The 20,714-nt window shown below is 45.6% G+C and overlaps 1 protein-coding gene across 1 annotated transcript; it reads left to right on the top strand.

The window, feature by feature from the left end:
• On the top strand, positions 1-14,318 carry il6r (interleukin 6 receptor). Its single transcript, XM_042319356.1, is given in 16 exon segments — positions 1-1,531; positions 4,280-4,289; positions 7,064-7,102; positions 7,105-7,160; positions 7,162-7,278; positions 7,384-7,486; positions 7,488-7,728; positions 7,731-8,549; positions 8,717-8,840; positions 9,065-9,243; positions 9,784-9,944; positions 11,570-11,714; positions 12,043-12,083; positions 12,170-12,224; positions 12,632-12,734; positions 13,816-14,318. Coding segments are annotated over 16 exon segments (2,535 nt in total). The 5' UTR covers positions 1-1,445; the 3' UTR covers positions 14,072-14,318.
• Positions 14,319-20,714: the final 6,396 nt, after the last annotated feature.

Genomic DNA, 20,714 nt, shown 5'->3' with positions numbered 1-20,714 from the left:
TTGCACGAGTTGAGTGTGAGATTGTGTTGCAACGTGTTATAAAGTGCTTGAATTGTGCCAGAACGCACTAGTACTGAGTATCGCACCTCAAATGTATTACTGTTTTGAGTTTTGGCACCTCTTACAGAGTTTTGCTTTAAAATATTGTGGCGTTCTGCCAGTGGCACATAATTATAAACAGTAGGGGCGCCCAAAATAAGTACTGTCACCTATTTCAGTCCACTTCAAGCACTGGTGTCATAGATAGATACAGCAGGTTGATGTTGCGTTTCAGTGAGAACGTTCAAGTTAAGAAAGTTACTCAAGTCTTTGTCAATCCAAAGAGGAAGTGTCAACTGAAATATAATTATTTACAGTTGACATCAAAGTATGATTTCGTTTGTAGTGTGAATGTACGGGGAATAATGTTTATAATAAGGGAAACAATCAATCTAACCTATTTATAGCACTTTTTACAGACGTTTGTCTCAATGTTCTTAACCGCAACCCGGGCCTTAACTCCATAACCTAAAGAACAAAACAAGGTGAACGTGGCCTTCGGAGAAGCAGGTTATTATTACTGACCATGTCATTAGGACCAGTCAAGATTACAACAAAATGTTTGCTCAATCTCCTGAAAAAGCAGTGTACTACGTAAACCTAGTGTTTGTTTTGTCACATACGCTCCCCAGCGCGCTGGCTCCACAAAAGTGCTTCTGGCCTTTCGCCCTTCAAACATGGACAGTTCTATCTGGAAAGGAGTTAGAAATCGGACATTGCGAAAGTACAGATAGTGTCGTGTCCATGTGTCAGAGAGTTCATGTTGTCTGACCAGAAGAAACTGAGATTTGGGGATATATTCTCTGTGTATCGCTGAATCGTTACATATTGCGGGATAAACTTGTAATGGTAATTTCCGATTGAGCCGACATGCAGCGTGTACGGTGAATACAGTCTCCGCTAAAGCGGGAACATTTACCTTGAATTTTCAATCACGCTGTAAAACTGAACGTCCGCGATACAGATTAAATAGAGTTTGTTGGGAGTGTGTGTCTGTGTGAGAGAGACTGGAGGTGGTCCATTTAGTTGATGCCTGGGGTGTAATTAGGCTATTAGGACACATTCATGTAGGTCCCTCCCCGTTACGTCGTTTGCAACGTTTCTGCAACAGATCTGGTGATGTCTTCGCTTCTGTTATTTTATTAAAACACAGAAGGTGGTCTGATCTATTTGAGTTATGTAAATCAACAGCTGCTCATAACGGCAGTCCAGACTCAGTCCAGCGGAGAGGTAGTCTGGAGAGCTTGTACGGGAACAGAGACAACTTGTATAACGTTTTTTTTCTGCGTTTCAAATGAGTGTTAATTGATGTCTGAAAGGGAGCAGCTTTATAATCTAGTCTACTGATACGGTGTGATTGGATTTACCGACACAAGAGAGATGTCTCGTATTAAAGAAGCGTAAAGATGCCATCGTGGATCAGGCTGGCGGTTCTCCTGTCTGCGCTGACAGTCCACTGCTTTCTGGACGGGACCTGTCCACGGAGAGGTAGGTTTATTTTATTACTGGATTATATCAAATATTTTCCAGAGATAGGGTACTAGGGGGTAACTAGGCACCCCTAAGAACAATGTCTAATTGCTGACACAAAAAAAGCTATGTTCTGGGGGGGGAATGGTATGTAGATGAAGGTCATGTTTAGGGGAATAAACTATAAATGGAAATTAATGGCTACAGTTTACACTTTATTTTTGTTATTTCATGAAACGTTGTTTCTAGAAAAGGGGCGTTTTTTAAGTACTAGACTACTGGCCCCAGGGGAAGCCAGTTACCTCGGTAGAAGATTGACAGAGGGTTTCACACAAGTGTGTTAAGAAATGATTTGGTAAGTAATAATCAAAAGCTAAGTTTAGTTGTCTTATGTTAGTTATTTAAACAAAATATGGGGGGGGGATTGTGTTGCACATATCACCATTAATATCCACACTATGAAGAGATTTGATGTAAAGTTCTATTTAACGCACCTGCACATTCATTTTCTTTATTGTTCCCTATCCATACCATCCATTATGTACAATTGCACAAAATATGATTTGAATAATGCAAGATTTTAAATCCCAGCAGTCTTTACAATGACATTCAGGAGCAAACGGTTTTCAATAGATGTTTTTAATTCATAAAACAAATATATTCATTGGAATGGAATATAACTAATAACATTAAATTACATTGGAATATAACATTTAATAACTTAACTAATTAACTCATTTTAACATTGATGTGGAAACTCTATTATGCTCTGCTGTGCACAATTCTAATTTGGACATAGGTCACAAATGAAGCTATCCTCAGTCAAATTGGAGCACAACTCATGAACTCCTGCACTGTCCCCACCTGTGACTGAAAACAGGGGGAGAGATGCCAATTGAAAAGCCTTCTCTTAAAAACGTACGGTGCATTCGGAAGGTATTCAGACCCCTTCCCTTTTCCCATGTTTTGTTATGTTACAGCCTTATTGTAAAATATATATATCTTTTAAATGTCCTTATGTTAAATGACAATCTATACATAACACTCCATATTGACAAATGAAAAACACGTTGTTAGACATTTTAGCAAATTGATTAAATATAAAAAACAGAAATATCTTATTTACATGTGTATACATACCCTTTGTTATGAGACTCGGAATTGAGCTCAGGTGCATTGTTTCCATTGATCATACTTGAGATGTTTCTACAACTTCATTGGAGACCATCTGTGTAGATTCCATTAATTGGACATGTTTTGGAAAGGCACAAACCTGTCTATATAAGGTCCCACAGTTGACAGTGCATGTCAGAGCAAAAACCAAGCCAAGAGGTTGAAGGAATTGTTAGTAGAGCTCCGAGACAAGACTGTGTCGAGGCACAGATCTGGGGAAGGGTAAAAAATGTAAAAAAATCTGCAGCATTAATGGTCCCCAAGAACACAGTGGCCTTCATCATTCTTAAATGGAAGAAGTTTGGAACCACCAAGACTCTTCCTAGAGCTGGCTGCCCAGCCAAACTGAACAATCAGGGGAGAAGTGCCTTTGTCAGGGAGGTGACCAAGAACCCGATGGTCACTCTGACAGAGCTCCAGAGTTCCTCTGTGGAGATGGGAGAACCTTCCAGAAGGACAACCATCTCTGCAGCACTCCAGCAATCAGGTCTTTATGGTAGAGTGGTCCAAATGGAATCCACTCCTCAGTAAAAGGCACATGACAGCCCGCTTGGGGTTTGTCAAAAGGCACCTAAAGGACTCTCAGACCATGAGAAACAAGATTCTCTGGTCTGATGAAACCAAGATTGAACTCTTTGGCCTGAATGCCAAACGTCATGTCTGGAGGAAACCTGGCACCATCCCTACAGTAAAACATGGTGGTGGCAGCATCTTGCTGTGTGGATCTTTTTCAGTGGCAGGGACTGAAAGACTAGTCAAGATCGAGGGAAAGATGAACGGAGCAAAGTACAGAGAGATCCCTGATGAAAACCTGCTCCAGAGCGCTCAGGATGTCCGACTGGGTGAAGGTTCATCTTCCAACAGGACAACGACCCTAAGCACACAGCCAAGAGAACGCAGGAGGGGCTTTGGGACGAGTCTCTGAATGTCTTTGAAAGGCCCACCCAGAGCCTGGACCCGATCCAACATCTCTGGAGAGACTTGAAAATAGCTGTGCAGCAACACTCCCCATCCAACCTGACAGAGCTTGAGAGGATCTGCAGAGAAGAATGGGAGAAACTCCCCAAATACATGTGTGCCAAGCTTGTAGTGTCATACCCAAGAAGACTCGAGACTGTAATCACAGCCAAAGGTGCTTCAACAAAGTACTGAGTAAATGGTCTGAATACTTACAGTTGAAGTCAGAAGTTTACATACACTTAGGTTGGAGTTATTAAAACTCGTTTTTCAACCACTCCACAAATTTCTTGTTAATAAACTATAGTTTTGGCAAGTCCGTATCGGACATCTACTTTGTGCATGACAAGTCATTTTTCCAACAATTGTTTACAGACAGATTATTTCACTGTATCACAATTCTAGTGGGTCAGAAATGTACATACACTAAGTTGATTGTGCCTTTAAACAGATTGGAAAATTCCAGAAAATGATGTCATGGTTTTAGAAGCTTCTGATAGGCTAATTGACATAATTTGAGTCAATTGGAGGTGTACCCGTGGATGTATTTCAAGGCCTACCTTCAAACCCAGTGCCTCTTTGCTTGACATCATGGAAAAATCAAATGAAATCAGCCAAGACCTCAGAAAAAACATTGTAGACCTCCACAAGTCTGGTTCAGCCTTGGGAGCAATTTCCAAACACCTGAAGGTACCACGTTCATCTGTACAAACAATAGTACGCAAGTATAAACACCATGGGACCACGCAACTGTCATACCGCTCAGGAAGGAGACGCGTTCTGTCTCTTAGAGAGGAATGTACTTTGGTGCTAAAAGTGAAAATCAATCCCAGAACAACAGCAAAGGACCTTGTGAAGATACTGGTGGAAACAGGTACAAAAGTATCTATATTCACAGTAAAATGAGTCCTATATCAACACAACCTGAAAGGCTGCTCAGCAAGGAAGAAGCCACTGCTCCAAAACCGCCATAAAAAAGCCAGACTACGGTTTGCAACTGCACATGGGGACAAAGATCGTACTTTTTGGAGAAATGTCCTCTGGTCTGATGAAACAAAAATAGAACTGTTTGGCCATAATGACCATCATTATGTTTGGATGAAAAAGTGGGAGGCTTGCAAGCGAAGAACACATCCAAACCGTGAAGCACGGGGGTGGCAGCATCATGTTGTGGGGGTGCTTTTCTGCAGGAGGGACTGGTGCACTTCACAAAATAGATGGCATCATGAGGCAGGGAAATTATGTGGATATATTGAAGCAACATCTCAAGACATCAGTTAAATCAGGTTAAAGCTTGGTCTCAAATGGACATCGACCCCAAGCATACTTCCAAAGTTGTGGCAAAATGGCTTAAGGACAACAAAGTCAAGGTATTGGAGTGGCCATCACAAAGCCCTGACCTCAATCCCATAGAAAATTTGTGGGCAGAACTGAAAAAGCGTGTGTGAGCAAGGAGACCTACAAACCTGACTCAGCTCCACCAGCTCTGTCAGGAGGAATGGGCCAAAATTCACCCAACTTATTGTGGGAAGCTTGTGGAAGGCTACCTGAAATGTTTGACCCAAGTGAAACAATGTAAAGGCAATGCCAACAAATACACTCAATTAGTATGTAAACTTCTGACCCACTGGGAATGTGATGAAAGAAATAAAAGCTGAAATAAATCATTATCTCTACTGTTATTCTGACATTTCACATTCTTTAAATAAACTGGTGATCCCAACTGACCTAAGATAGGGACTTTTTACTAGGATTACATATCAGGAATTGTGAAACTGAGTTTAAATGTATTTGTCTAAGGTGTATGTAAACTTCCGACTTCAGCTGTATGTAAACTTAATATTAAAATATATATATATGTATTTAGAAATTAGAAATTTTGCTTTGTCATTATGGGGTATTGTGTGTAGATTGAGGATTTTAATGTTTTAATCCATTTTAGAATAAGGCTGCAACGTAACAAAATGTGGAAAAAGTGAAGGGGTCTGAATACTTTCCGAATGCTCTGGATATCACTTGTAAATGATATACAAAACTATACTACTTTCTAAACATGAGACTATAAGTTTGAAAGTCCAGGGTCCTGGGAACAGTATTGGTATTAGGCCAACATTGTCAAGGCTGGAGCCAATCGTGTTTACTCAGACCCAAGGGTAAACTAACAAGCCACAGATTTGTCAAAACCCTTAAATAATTCTGTTTCTACAGGGTTTCCTTCACATTATCAGCTGGTGTCACCAGTTTGGCTTTTGCCGGTTTTTATAGAGAATCTCCCGTGTCTAGTGACAGCAGCTTTATGGAGGTTGGGGCCACAGACAGAGAGATTGTTATATTATTTGTTTATTTTTAGTAAAGAATGTTAATCAGTAAACATTTAGACAAATGTTTTGTAGCTCTGTGACGGAGCTTTAATGGTGGGAGAGGATAGGGGAGGAGATAAAAACAGAATAACAGAGAGAGGGTGGAGGCATAGAAGGAGGAGAGAAACAGAATAGCAGAGAGTGGGTGGAGGCATAGGAGGAGAGAAACAGAATAGCAGAGAGTGGGTGGAGGCATAGGAGGAGAGAAACAGAATAGCAGAGAGTGGGTGGAGGCATAGAAGGAGGAGAGAAACAGAATAGCAGGAGTGGGTGGAGGCATAGGAGGAGAGAAACAGAATAGCAGAGAGTGGGTGGAGGCATAGGAGGAGAGAAACAGAATAGCAGAGAGTGGGTGGAGGCATAGGAGGAGAGAAACAGAATAGCAGAGAGTGGGTGGAGGCATAGGAGGAGAGAAACAGAATAGCAGAGAGTGGGTGGAGGCATAGGAGGAGAGAAACAGAATAGCAGAGAGTGGGTGGAGGCATAGGAGGAGAGAAACAGAATAGCAGAGAGTGGGTGGAGGCATAGGAGGAGAGAAACAGAATAGCAGAGAGTGGGTTGAGGCATAGGAGGAGAGAAACAGAATAGCAGAGAGTGGGTGGAGGCATAGGAGGAGAGAAACAGAATAACAGACAGAGGGTGGAGGCATAGGAGGAGGAGAGAAACAGAATAACAGAGAGAGAGGGTGGAGGCATAGGAGGAGGAGAGAAACAGAATAACAGACAGTGAGAGAGAAAGAGTTTGTTAAAGAAGAGACAGGCTGAGAGAAGATAAATACTGAGAGGAGATAGAAGAGAGACTTCGAGAAAGGGAAAGAGAGAAAGAGGTGGGAAGAAGGGATGTGTTGAAAGAGGAAGTGAAAGAGGGGTTGGTGATCAGTTATGCAATGTGTTCTCTCAGTTTATCTGTACTGCCCAGTCAACCACAACCTATACCCCTCAACGTGTGTGGAGTGCATAGGAGGATATAACAGAATAACATCCAGTGCCTGCATGTGTGCCTGTGTCTCTGTACAGTACTGACTCATTGTGTGGAGGCTCTCTCCCTCCAGAAACCCTAACCAGGGTGCTGGTTTGTCCCCAGGCAGCGTTCTGGTCTTGGCCTGATAAATGGTGAGGTGGAGGTGAACGGGCTGGAGGTGATGGTTAACAGGGCCAAGCACAAGCACCACCGCTGGAAATGGAAAATACACCAGTGTCATTACAATGTGTTCTCCCACCACTGTCAGCACCACAACAAACACCACATCTAACGGAACCACTGTCAGCACCACAACAAACACCTGTCTAACAGAACCATTGTCAGCACCACAACAAACACCACATCCCAGAACCACTGTCAGCACCACAACAGTTCTGGTCTTGGCATCTAACGGAACCACTGGCACCACATCTAACGGAACCACTGTCAGCACCACAACAGACACCACATCTAACGGAACCACTGTCAGCACCACAACAGACACCACTGTCAACACCACTGTCAAACACCACATCTAACGGAACCACTGTCAGCACCACAACAGACACCAAATCTAACAGAACCACTGTCAGCACCACTGTCAGCACCACAACAGACACCAAATCTAATGGAACTACTGTCAGCACCACAACAAACACCACATCTAATGGAACTACAGTCAGCACCACAACAGACACCACATCTAATGGAACTACAGTCAGTGCTATAAAAGACGGTAGTGATAATGGAACTACAGTCAGTGCTATAAAAACAGTAGCGATAATGGAACTACAGTCAGTGCAATAAAAGACGGTAGTGATAATGGAACTACAGTCAGTGCTATAAAAGACGGTAGTGATAATGGAACTACAGTCAGTGCTATAAAAGACGGTAGTGATAATGGAACTACAGTCAGTGCTATAAAAGACAGTAGTGATAATGGAACTACAGTCAGTGCAATAAAAGACGGTAGTGATAATGGAAGAGACACATTTTCTACTGGAAAGGACACTATTGTCCTTACCGTAACAGACACTCCTGTCACAGATGATACCGGGACAGACAGTAAGAAGAAAACCGTCATCAGGAACACTCGTGCAGGAAACCACACTCTTACTGTGAGAGAAGTTAACAAAGGGAATGTGGAAGATGTAACAGAGGAGGAGCACAAAGGAGGAGGAGAGCAGAGGGATACAGGGCGGAGTCTTTACACTGTCAATCAACCAGGACATACAGATACACAGAAACTATTTCCTCTTACTGGGACATCGCTCCAACCAACCAGAGACAGCGGAGTGGGAGGGGCTGACACTGAGCTGCCCTCTAATCGGTGGACTGATGCGATGGACAGTGAGGATGACTATGAGGAAGAGGAGGAGGGAGGGAGGATGGTGAGGAGGCTGAGAGGGAGGTCTCAGTGGAGACTGAACGGGAGGCCGCTGAGAGGAGGAGAGGAAAGAGGAGGAGTAGTGGTGTTAGGGAGGAGAGGCGCCACTCTGACCCTGCCCTCCCTGGCGGTGGGTGACTCTGGGAACTACAGCTGCCACCGCGGGGGCAAACTGGTCTCCTCTCTGAGGGTGAGCGTGGCAGGTGAGTTATACTGATGGCATCTCTCTGTCTAACCTCATCACCTCTGGTCATTGAAGCTGACAACCATACTGTATGTGTTCTGTGAAGTGTGAATCAGCAGCAGACATTCATGGTCACATAAGAACAACGGACAAACATTCTGGATTTTCCCCTGGAATGTCTTTCAGTTCCCCCAGAGAGGCCTAAGCTGTCCTGCTATAAGAGGTCACCCAGCAGTAAGATCCGCTGTGATTGGACAGCCAGTCAACCGGTGACTCCTGTCCCTCAGTGCTACCTCCTCCTACGGAAAGGGTGAGAGCACACATCTTCTTTTCCTTCTTTCTCATCACCCTCTTCTTCCTCATCTTATCACCTTCTTTCTTCTCTTCCTCATCACTCTTCTTCCTCCACTTCCTCATCACCCTCTTCTTTCTCCTCTTCCTCATTCATTTGTGTTAAATGACTTACTATCATACAGATGATGCCAACAGAACAGTGTGGGTGGAATACTAACTCTCTCTCTCTCTCTCTCTCAGTCTATCAGGGTCATTCTCTCGTGTCAACTGTTCCTACTCCGCCCTGCTGTCTCGGTGTTGGTGTGCTATAGGTCATCAAGAGAAGGAGAGTAGAGAGCCACACCTGGCCTACCTGTGTGTCACCAACACTGCTGGCAACACCACCAGCCCTCTCCTAGACTTTACACCTCTGGACATTAGTGAGTGTGTGTGCGTAAGGTCTGTGTGTGTGTGTGTGATATGAGTTGCTGTCCCCAGTCCACCTGACCGTGCTGCTGCTCGAGTTTCAACTGTTCTGCCTTATTATTATACGACCATGCTGGTCATTTATGAACATTTGAACATCTTGGCCATGTTCTGTTATAATCTCCACCCGGCACAGCCAGAAGAGGACTGGCCACCCCACATAGCCTGGTTCCTCTCTAGGTTTCTTCCTAGGTTTTGGCCTTTCTAGGGAGTTTTTCCTAGCCACCGTGCTTCTACACCTGCATTGCTTGCTGTTTGGGGTTTTAGGCTGGGTTTCTGTACAGCACTTTGAGATATCAGCTGATGTACGAAGGGCTACATAAATAAATTTGATTTGATGAGTGCGTGCATGCAGGCATGTGTGTGTGTGATGTGAGTATAGGTTTGTGTGCATGCTTAACAGACCACTCAATAAGACACCTTGCTAACATTCTCCTCCTCTCCCACTCTCTCCCTCCCTCTCTCACCTTTTCCCCCTCCCTCCCTGTGTGTAGTTAATCCAGACCCCCCCAGCTCAGTGGTGGTGAGGGGTGTGGAGGGGCAGGAGAGGAGACTGAGGGTGGGCTGGGCTGTTCCTCACTCCTGGAAAGAGAGAGACCGCTATCACGAGCTGCTTTATGAGCTCAGATACCACACCATGCCACACGGAACACAGGTGTGTGGCTTCGCATGCGTGTGTTGGTGTGTCTGTGTGTTTGTGTAATGACCCATGTTGTTCATCTAGCCTGCTCTGTTCTGGGTGTTGGTGTAATGACCCATGTTGTTCATCTAGCCTGCTCTGTTCTGGGTGTTGGTGACCCATGTTCATCTAGCCTGCTCCGTTCTGGGTGTTGGTATAATGACCCATGTTGTTCATCTAGCCTGCTCTGTTCTGGGTGTTGGTATAATGACCCATGTTCATCTAGCCTGCTCTGTTCTGGGTTCTGGGCCTGTTGTTCTGGGTGTTGGTATAATGACCCATGTTGTTCATCTAGCCTGCTCTGTTCTGGGTGTTGGTATAATGACCCATGTTGTTCATCTAGCCTGCTCTGTTCTGGGTGTTGGTATAATGACCCATGTTGTTCATCTAGCCTGTTCTGTTCTGGGTGTCGGTGTAATGACCCATGTTCATCTAGCCTGCTCTGTTCTGGGTGTTGGTATAATGACACATGTTGTTCATCTAGCCTGTTCTGTTCTGGGTGTTGGTGTAAAGACCCATGTTGTTAATCTAGCCTGCTCCGTTCTGGGTGTTGGTGTAATGACACATGTTGTTCATCTAGCCTGCTCTGTTCTGGGTGTTGGTATAATGCCTGCTCTGTTCTGGGTGTTGGTGTAATGACCCATGTTGTTCCTAGCCTGCTCTGTTCTGGGTGTTGGTGTAATGACCCATGTTGTTCATCTAGCCTGTTGTTCTGTTCTGGGTGTTGTTCATCTAGCCTGCTCTGTTCTGGGTGTTGGTGTAATGACCCATGTTCATCTAGCCTGCTCTGTTCTGGGTGTTGGTATAATGACACATGTTGTTCATCTAGCCTGTTCTGTTCTGGGTGTTGGTGTAAAGACCCATGTTGTTAATCTAGCCTGCTCCGTTCTGGGTGTTGGTGTAATGACACATGTTGTTCATCTAGCCTGCTCTGTTCTGGGTGTTGGTGTAATGACACATGTTGTTCATCTAGCCTGCTCTGTTCTGGGTGTTGGTGTAATGACCCATGTTGTTCATCTAGCCTGCTCTGTTCTGGGTGTTGGTGTAATGACCCATGTTGTTCATCTAGCCCGCTCTGTTCTGGGTGTTGGTGTAATGACCCATGTTGTTCATCTAGCCTGCTCTGTTCTGGGTGTTGGTGTAATGACACATGTTGTTCATCTAGCCTGCTCTGTTCTGGGTGTTGGTGTAATGACCCATGTTGTTCATCTAGCCTGCTCTGTTCTGGGTGTTGGTATAATGACCCATGTTGTTCATCTAGCCTGCTCTGTTCTGGGTGTTGGTGTAATGACCCATGTTGTTCATCTAGCCTGCTCTGTTCTGGCTCAAACAGACATTACTTTTTCTATTTCGTCATCTGTGTGTGTTTTTACTATCATTGAGGTGACCAGAAGTCCTCACAAGGTTAGTAAAACAAGGACAATTCAAGGAAAAAGGAAGAAATGCTATTTTAGGCCGAGGGGTTAGATTTATGGTTAGGGTTATAATTAGGGTTAGGGGGTTTGCGGTTAAGGTTAGGTTTAGGGTGTTAGGGAAAATAGTATGTTAAATGTGAATAAGGATAGTAAAACAAAAGTGTTGGTGTGTGTGTGTGCATGTAGATAAAAGGGACCACCACAGCCCGGTTCTACACTATAACAGATGCGTTGCCAGGAGTACAGTACCTGATCCAACTCAGAGCTAAGGAAGAGTTTGATGGCCACTGGAGTGAATGGAGCACGGCTGTCTACGCCAACACCTGGACAGGTAACACACACACAGACACACACACACACCAGATCTGTACGTGCTTAATTCAACTCTTCCATAATATCATCCAGGACCAGGCTAACGAGAACCATCCAGCCCATAGACAAAGGTAGTCATGACAACCCCTCCCTGTTCCTTCCTTTCTGCTCTGGTCTCTAGTCTTAACAGATACTTAACAGATGCTTCACAGCTTACCTGTCAACTCCCTTACCCTTCAACGGGTCCTGTTCATGTACCCAGCCAGACACACACTCCTCTACACTAGTGGAAGTATTAGCCAGTTAGCTGTGTATGTGTGGTTCATGGTGAATGTCCTTTATTACAGCCCCTGTGCCAACTGCGTTCAGCGATCTTTCTACTGTTATGGTAAGAAACACACACACAGTGCTCCTAGTTGTTAAATCTCTCTGTGACATCTTTCTTTCTCACATTGTCTCATTCTGTCTCTCCAGCAGGACTACACAGACGACACAGACTCTGGCTCTGGTATGACAGAAGAGACATCAGGTTAGTGGGACAGAGAGCTACTGTATGTCGATTGGTTGAAGCTACAGTGTGTTTGTGTTAGAGTTAAGTGGGATATTTCAATGTCAGAAATCCCCCTCCCTTACAGAAGGCCATAACAGGAAGCTAATGTCATAACCTCATCAACTGAACGTGCTTCAGGAAACACAGAACCTGGGCCAACTCATCTCACCCCATTCTTTAAGTTTCACACAAATACTGTACACACACACGCACACACACACACACACACGTCAGTATAATAGTGTAAAGTTTATTAATATCATGACCTTTCACCCGCACTCCCCTCCTTTCTCCTCCCTCTCTTTTTCTCCCTCCCCCTCTTTTTCTCCCTCCCTCTCGCCCACCCCCTCTCTCCCAACCCCTCTGTTTTCCCCTCTCCCTCTCAGTCGCTGAGTCTAGGGGTGGTGTAGAGGTGTGGCCTCATGTATTGTGGGTGGTTGCTTCCTGTGTGCTGCTGTCAATCACTCTGTTGTCCACCTACCTCTACAGGTAAACCACCCCCCTCTGTTCTTCACCTCCACTCTGATCCTCCCATCCTCACTAGATAACACCCTGTCCTGTACATATCTATGGTTATCATGATTAACCATCAGTTAATTAACTAGCTGTTAAATTTTGTCATCTACAGAAACAAGCACAACACCATTTATCTAAATACCTTCCCCTCTCTCTTCCTCCCTTTCTCTGCTCACACTGCCTTTCCTCCCTCCTTTCTCTTTCCTACACCCTCTGTCCCCGCCCTCTCTCTTCCTCCCTTTCTCTGCTCACACTGCCTTTCCTCCCTCCTTTCTCTTTCCTACACCCTCTGTCCCCGCCCTCTCTCTTCCTCCCTTTCTCTGCTCACACTGCCTTTCCTCCCTCCTTTCTCTTTCCTACACCCTCTGTCCCCGCCCTCTCTCTTCCTCCCTTTCTCTGCTCACACTGCCTTTCCTCCCTCCTCACACCCTCTGTCCCCGCCCTCTTCTTCCTCCCTTTCTCTGCTCACACTGCCTTTCCTCCCTCCTTTCTCTTTCCTACACCCTCTGTCCCCGCCCTCTCTCTTCCTCCCTTTCTCTGCTCACACTGCCTTTCCTCCCTCCTCTCCTTTCCTCCCCTCTGTCCCCGCCCTCTCTCTTCCTCCCTTTCTCTGCTCACACTGCCTTTCCTCCCTCCTCTCTCTTTCCTACACCCTCTGTCCCCGCCCTCTCTCTTCCTCCCTTTCTCTGCTCACACTGCCTTTCCTCCCTCCTCTCTCTTTCCTACACCCTCTGTCCCCGCCCTCTCTCTTCCTCCCTTTCTCTGCTCACACTGCCTTTCCTCCCTCCTTCTCTTTCCTACACCCTCTGTCCCCGCCCTCTCTCTTCCTCCCTTTCTCTGCTCACACTGCCTTTCCTCCCTCCTTCTTTCCTGTCCCCGCCCTCTCTCTTCCTCCCTTTCTCTGCTCACACTGCCTTTCCTCCCTCCTCTCTCTTTCCTACACCCTCTGTCCCCGCCCTCTCTCTTCCTCCCTTTCTCTGCTCACACTGCCTTTCCTCCCTCCTTTCTCTTTCCTACACCCTCTGTCCCCGCCCTCTCTCTCTCTCTCTCTCAGACACAGGGAGAGGTTCATGTCTAAACTGTGGAGGTTGAGTCCCGTCTCCTCCTCTCCTGCTTGCCCCTCCCCCCCAGTCGCAGCCCTGCCTACCCAGGAAGGACATGCCCTCGTGAACTTTGACCACCCAATCTACGGGGAACCTGTCCCACAGGAAGAAGAGAGGAAGGAGGAGGATGAAGAGGAGGAAGAAGAGGAGAAGGGGGAAGTTATTCGCTTTAACAACACAAGCTATTTTCTGGTCCAGAGCAAATGATATGCCTGCTCTTAAAACAAACCCCTTAACCTCTATCCCAGGCCCTTACCGCTAGCCCCCTGTTCCCCTAGTCCAGGCTGGAGAAGCCCTGTTATTTCACTGTTTGGATGTGTGCAGTATTTTGTTCTCATTGGGGAAAATGAGCCAGTAGAGTAATGATGTAAATATTACTTGTGTGTCTATACAAAAAGTATTGGGTTTTTGTAAATCATTTTGTCGGAATTAAATAAATAGTTTTGAATACAAACTTGTGTAAAGAGTTTATTTAGAAAATGCTGTTCTGAGTGTATAATCACATTTGTAGTGAAGGAAATGTATTTGTGCCCAGCAGGTGATGGTAGTCGTCTATAAATGTGTTGTACACAACAACTAGGATATTTTTATAGTAGGTGTCGGGGTGGGGGGCAAGTTCTGGTAGGGTGTCGGGGAAGTGGGGGGGGCAGGTTAAAGAAGGATTCTTAAGCCTTGAGAAAATTGAGTCATGGATTGTGTGTGTGTGTCATTCAGTGTGAATGGGCAAAACAAAAGATTTAAGTGCTTTTGAACGGGATATGGTAGGAGGTGTCGGGAAGTGTGGGGGGGGTTCAACTAAATATTAAAGTGTTCTTAATGTTTTTTCCACTCAGTGTAAAGTCTTGTTGTTAAAAACTAAAACAGGGGCTCTCAACCAGGGGTGCTAGGACCACTAGGGGTAATTACCTATCCACAGGGGGTTCTTAAGAAGATTCATGAGACCATAGGCCTACTGCCTAAACACACACGACAGGGTACTTCAGGAATACTGTGGGCAGAGCTACATGTAGTTAGTGGTAGTGTAACCAAGGTACTCTGGGCAGAGCTAAATGTCGCTGGTGATTGTAATCAAAAGTTTGAGAACCACAGCACTAAAACATCACCTTTCCACTAGGTGGCGGTAAAGATTCATTATTACAGTGAGTTCTGCTCTGTAGTACGTTAGTAGCACAGGTCATTTAGGTTCCTGGGGCTTCAATAATCTCCTGGTTAGCTCCTTATTTGTAGTCCGTTATTAATGATATTACTCTATGTATTTCATACTAAGATAGTTTTGGTTTCATGTATCAGCGGGTATATATACACACCGAGTACAACACATTAGGAACACCTGCTCTTTCCATGACATACACTGACCAGCTGGATCCAGCTGAAAGCTATGATCCTGTATTGATGTCACTTGTTAAATCCACTTCAATGTGTGTCAGGTTTAAGAAGGAGTTTTAAGCCTTGAGACAATTGAGACGTGGCTTGTGTAGGCTAATTGAGACGTGGCTTGTGTAGGCCAATTGAGACGTGGCTTGTGTAGGCCAATTGAGACGTGGCTTGTGTAGGCCAATTGAGACGTGGCTTGTGTAGGCCAATTGAGACGTGGCTTGTGTAGGCCAATTGAGACGTGGCTTGTGTAGGCCAATTGAGACGTGGCTTGTGTAGGCCAATTGAGACGTGGCTTGTGTAGGCCAATTGAGACGTGGCTTGTGTAGGCCAATTGAGACGTGGCTTGTGTAGGCCAATTGAGACGTGGCTTGTGTAGGCCAATTGAGACGTGGCTTGTGTAGGCCAATTGAGACGTGGCTTGTGTAGGCCAATTGAGACGTGGCTTGTGTAGGCCAATTGAGACGTGGCTTGTGTAGGCCAATTGAGACGTGGCTTGTGTAGGCTAATTGAGGCGTGGCTTGTGTAGGCTAATTGAGGCATGGCTTGTGTAGACTAATTGAGACATGGCTTGTGTATATGTGCCATTCAGAGGGTGATTTAAGTGCCTTTGAATGGAGTATGGTAATAGCTGCAGGGCTCACCGGTTTGAGTGTGTCAAGAGCTGCAACGTTGCTGGGTTTTTCATGCTCAACAGCTTCCTGTGTGTGTCAGGAATGGTCCAGCACCCAAAGGACATCCAGCCAACTTGAAACAACTGTGGGAAGCATTGGAGTCAACATGGACCAGCAACCCTGTGGAACGAGTCCATGCACCAATGAATTGAGGATGTTCTGAGGGCAAAAGGCGGGGGTGCAGCTCTATATGAGGAAGTTGTTCCTAATGTTTTGTACACTCAGTATATACAGTATATCATATCATGGTGGGTAGACCAACATTAGTCCCAGAGAAAGACATACACCTTATTTCCAGCAAGGGTGGCCCTGATCCTCATAGACGTAGAGTAGTCCAAACTGTGTATGATTCACATGGTGGCCCTGATCCTCATAGACGTAGAGTAGTCCAAACTGTGTATGATTCACATGGTGGCCCTGATCCTCATAGACATAGAGTAGTCCAAACTGTGTATGATTCACATGGTGGCACTGATCCTCATAGACATAGTCCAAACTGTAGTTCCAAACTGTATGATTCACATGGTGGCACTGATCCTCATAGACGTAGAGTAGTCCAAACTGTATGATTCACATGGTGGCCCTGATCCTCATAGACATAGAGTAGTCCAAACTGTATGATTCACATGGTGGCCCTGATCCTCATAGACGTAGAGTAGTCCAAACTGTATGATTCACATGGTGGCCCTGATCCTCATAGACGTAGAGTAGTCCAAACTGTATGATTCACATGGTGGCACTGATCCTCATAGACGTAGAGTTGTCCAAACTGTGTATGATTCACATGGTGGCACTGATCCTCATAGAAGTAGAAACTGTAGTCCAAACTGTGTATGATTCACATGGTGGCCCCAAACTGTATGATTCATCCTCATGGTGGCAGACCAAACTGTGTATGATTCACATGGTGGCACTGATCCTCATAGACGTAGAGTTGTCCAAACTGTGTATGATTCACATGGTGGCACTGATCCTCATAGAAGTAGAGTAGTCCAAACTGTGTATGATTCACATGGTGGCCCTGATCCTCATAGACGTAGAGTTGTCCAAACTGTGTATGATTCACATGGTGGCACCGATCCTCATAGAAGTAGAGTAGTCCAAACTGTGTATGATTCACATGGTGGCACTGATTCTCATAGACGTAAATCAAATGTTATTTGTCACAAACACATGTTTAGCAGATGTTATTGTGGGTGTAGCTAAATGTTTGTGTTCCTAGTTCCAACAGTGCTGTAATATCTAACACAACACACACAAGCTAAAATTAAAATAATGGAATTAAGGAATATATAAATATTAGGATGAGTGATGTCAGAGTGGCACACTAAAATACAGTAGAAAAGAATATAGTACATAAATATGAGATGAGTAAAGCAAAAATCTGTAAACATTATCAGAGTGACTAGTGCTACAGGCGTCACTACAGATCCGGGTTCGACCAGGAGACCCATGAAGCGGCGCACAACTGGCCTATCGTCATCCAGGTTAGAGGAGGGTTTTGTCCTTGTCCCATCGCGCTCTAGCGACTCCTGTGGGGGAACAGGCGCATGAACGCTGACACGGCCGACAGTTGTACGGTGTTTCCTCCGACACATTGGTGTGGCTGGCTTCCGGGTTAAGTGAGCAGTGAGGCTTGGCAGGGTCATGTTTCAGAGGTCCAAGAGACTCTCGACCATCGCCTCTCCCGAGTCCGTACGGGAGTTGCAGCGATGGGACAGGACTGTAACTGCTAAGAGACTCTCGACCTTCGCCTCTCCCGAGTCCGTACGGGAGTTGCAGCGATGGGACAGGACTGTAACTGCTAAGAGACTCTCGACCATCGCCTCTCCCGAGTCCGTACGGGAGTTGCAGCGATGGGACAGGACTGTAACTGCTAAGAGACTCTCGACCTTCGCCTCTCCCGAGTCCGTACGGGAGTTGCAGCGATGGGACAGGACTGTAACTGCTAAGAGACTCTCGACCATCGCCTCTCCCGAGTCCGTACGGGAGTTGCAGCGATGAGACAGGACTGTAACTGCTAAGAGACTCTCGACCATCGCCTCTCCCGAGTCCGTACGGGAGTTGCAGCGATGGGACAGGACTGTAACTGCTAAGAGACTCTCGACCATCGCCTCTCCCGAGTCCGTACGGGAGTTGCAGCAATGGGACAGGACTGTAACTGCTAAGAGACTCTCGACCTTCGCCTCTCCCGAGTCCATACGGGAGTTGCAGCGATGGGACAGGACTGTAACTGCTAAGAGACTCTCGACCATCGCCTCTCCCGAGTCCGTACGGGAGTTGCAGCGATGAGACAGGACTGTAACTGCTAAGAGATATCGACCTTCGCCTCAATTATTCCCGAGTCCGTAACATAGGGAGTTGCAGCGATGCGACAGGACTGTAACTGCTAAGAGACTCCCGACCATTTAAAACGCCTCTCCCGAGTCCATTTACGGGAGTTGCAGCGATGAGACAGGACTGTAACTGCTAAGAGACTGTGAAACCAAAGAAAAAGACCTTCGCCTCTCCCGAGTCCATACGGGAGTTGCAGCGATGTTTATCTGGATCCTGCCACATTGCTAGGACAGGACTGTAACTGCTAAGAGACTCTCGACCTTCGCCTGTCCCGAGTCCGTATTTATTGCAGCGATGAGACAGGACTGTAACTGCTTTAAGAGACTCTTCGACCTTCGCCTCTAACTGTCCGTAGTCTTTGAGTTGCAGCGTGCGACAGGACTGTAACTGCTAAGAGACTTCCCGACCATGCCTCTTCCCTGAGTCCGTTACGGGAGTTGCAGCGATGAGACAGGACTGTAACTGCTAAGAGACTCTGACCTCTGGCCTCTTCCACAGTCCGACACACTGGAGAGTTGCAGCTAACCTTGGACAGGACTGTAACTTAGCATTTAGAGACCATTCCTACTGACCATATAGAAACAGCCTCTCCCGAGTCCATGAAGGGAGTTGCAGCGATGAGACAGGACTGTAACTGCTAAGAGACTCTCGACCTTCAGCCTCTCCCGAGTCCATACGGGAGTTGCAGCGATGGGACAGGACTGTAACTGCTAAGAGACTCTTGACCTTCGCCTCTCCCGAGTCCATACGGGAGTTGCAGCGATGGGACAGGACTGTAACTGCTAAGAGACTCTCGACCTTCGCCTCTCCCGAGTCCGTACGGGAGTTGCAGCGATGGGACAGGACTGTAACTGCTAAGAGACTCTCGACCTTCGCCTCTCCCGAGTCCGTACGGGAGTTGCAGCGATGGGACAGGACTGTAAACTGCCAATTGGATATCACAAAATTGGGGAGAAAAGGGGTAAACAATACAATTATTCACATGGTCCAACTAACATAGAGGAGGAACAGTGGTACCTCTTAAGAATGTTTGAGATGCTCATTGTTGCCCCTCCCATTTAAAACACACACACCTGAAATAGTTCATTTATGGCAGACACGTTCTTCTTCGTTAGAAGGAAGGATGTGTTTTTTATGAAGAACATGTGAAACCAAAGAAAAAGCCTTTACCCACCCTGGATTTTTGATGTTATGTTTATCTGATCCTGCCACATTGCTAGGCAACAGTGACTTTCATCACTATTCCATACATCTGCTGCGTAAGGGGAGGTGGACTCAGTCAGATATTTATTGTCAGATATTGTCCGATATTTATTGTCAGATATTTATTGTGCATTGTGTAATAGATTTATCACATGCAACCGGTTCCAGTTTTCAAATATAACTGTCTCTAGTCTTTGATTCCTGACTGCTGTGCTCCAGGCCTACTCCTGCCAGTACCATTCCCCTGGCCTGTCTCTTCTCCTGTCGTCCCTGCCTTACTACATTAGAGTCTAGGAGTGAGCATTGACATGGCATGGGCACAACTTACCTGACACTCTGGGTGGTGTTCCACAGTCCTGACACACTGTGAGAGGACACTAACCTTGGATCAGGTCTTATTTTAGGGTCATTTAGTAACCATTCCTACTGAGGTTTGTTTATATAGAAACAGCCTGTGTGTGAGTATGAAGGGGAAGTATTTCTCTGAGCTCAGTCCACAACCAGACATGTTTGTTTTTGCTGTTTTTACTATCATGAGGCACACGCCCACACTAGCTGCTGCAATATCATGCCTCCAGAGAGAGGGAAAAGATTATGGAGCTTCAAACTTTAGTAGCCTACGTTACAACTTGAGGCCTGCTATACTTTCCCTTGGGTTAGTCACTTCATACATCACACACACCGAAGAAACTTGACTACGAGTCAGGGTTGCCAGGTCTAACTAAAATGTCTAGCACAATGACCACTCAAAACCCACCCAAAAGGACTGAAAACTAGCCCATATTTTTTTGTTCACAGCAATTGGAGTTGCCTCATGTATACAATAAACCATTTTTCCATAATGTTATCGAGCCAATTAAGAAGAAATATTGCCATAACATTAGATTTTTGGGGGGATTTCCATCAACATAATAATTATTAAAAACTGTGACATGACGGGATAAACTAATTTGAATATGTAGAAAGGGAAAATAAAATTTGACCTTATTAAACTCGCCAGATACTTTTCCATCAATGGATATCAATATAACTTGTTTGACTGCTATGACTAAGCAATAATGCATGAGGGGGGTATGGTATATGGCCAATATACCACAGCTAAGGGCTGTTCTTGAAACCTCTTTGGGCTAGGGGGCAGTATTTTCACGTCCGGATGAAAAGCATGCCCAAAGTAAACTGCCTGCTACTCAGGCCCAGAAGCTAGGGTATGCATATTATTAGTAGATTTGGATAGAAAACACTGAAGTTTCTAAAACTGTTTG

This window comes from Oncorhynchus tshawytscha, unplaced genomic scaffold, assembly GCF_018296145.1.
Source record: "Oncorhynchus tshawytscha isolate Ot180627B unplaced genomic scaffold, Otsh_v2.0 Un_scaffold_17_pilon_pilon, whole genome shotgun sequence".
Taxonomy (NCBI): domain Eukaryota; kingdom Metazoa; phylum Chordata; class Actinopteri; order Salmoniformes; family Salmonidae; genus Oncorhynchus; species Oncorhynchus tshawytscha.
The sequence above is the reverse complement of the archived record's forward strand: the minus strand, read 5'-3'. Positions and strand labels throughout refer to the sequence as shown.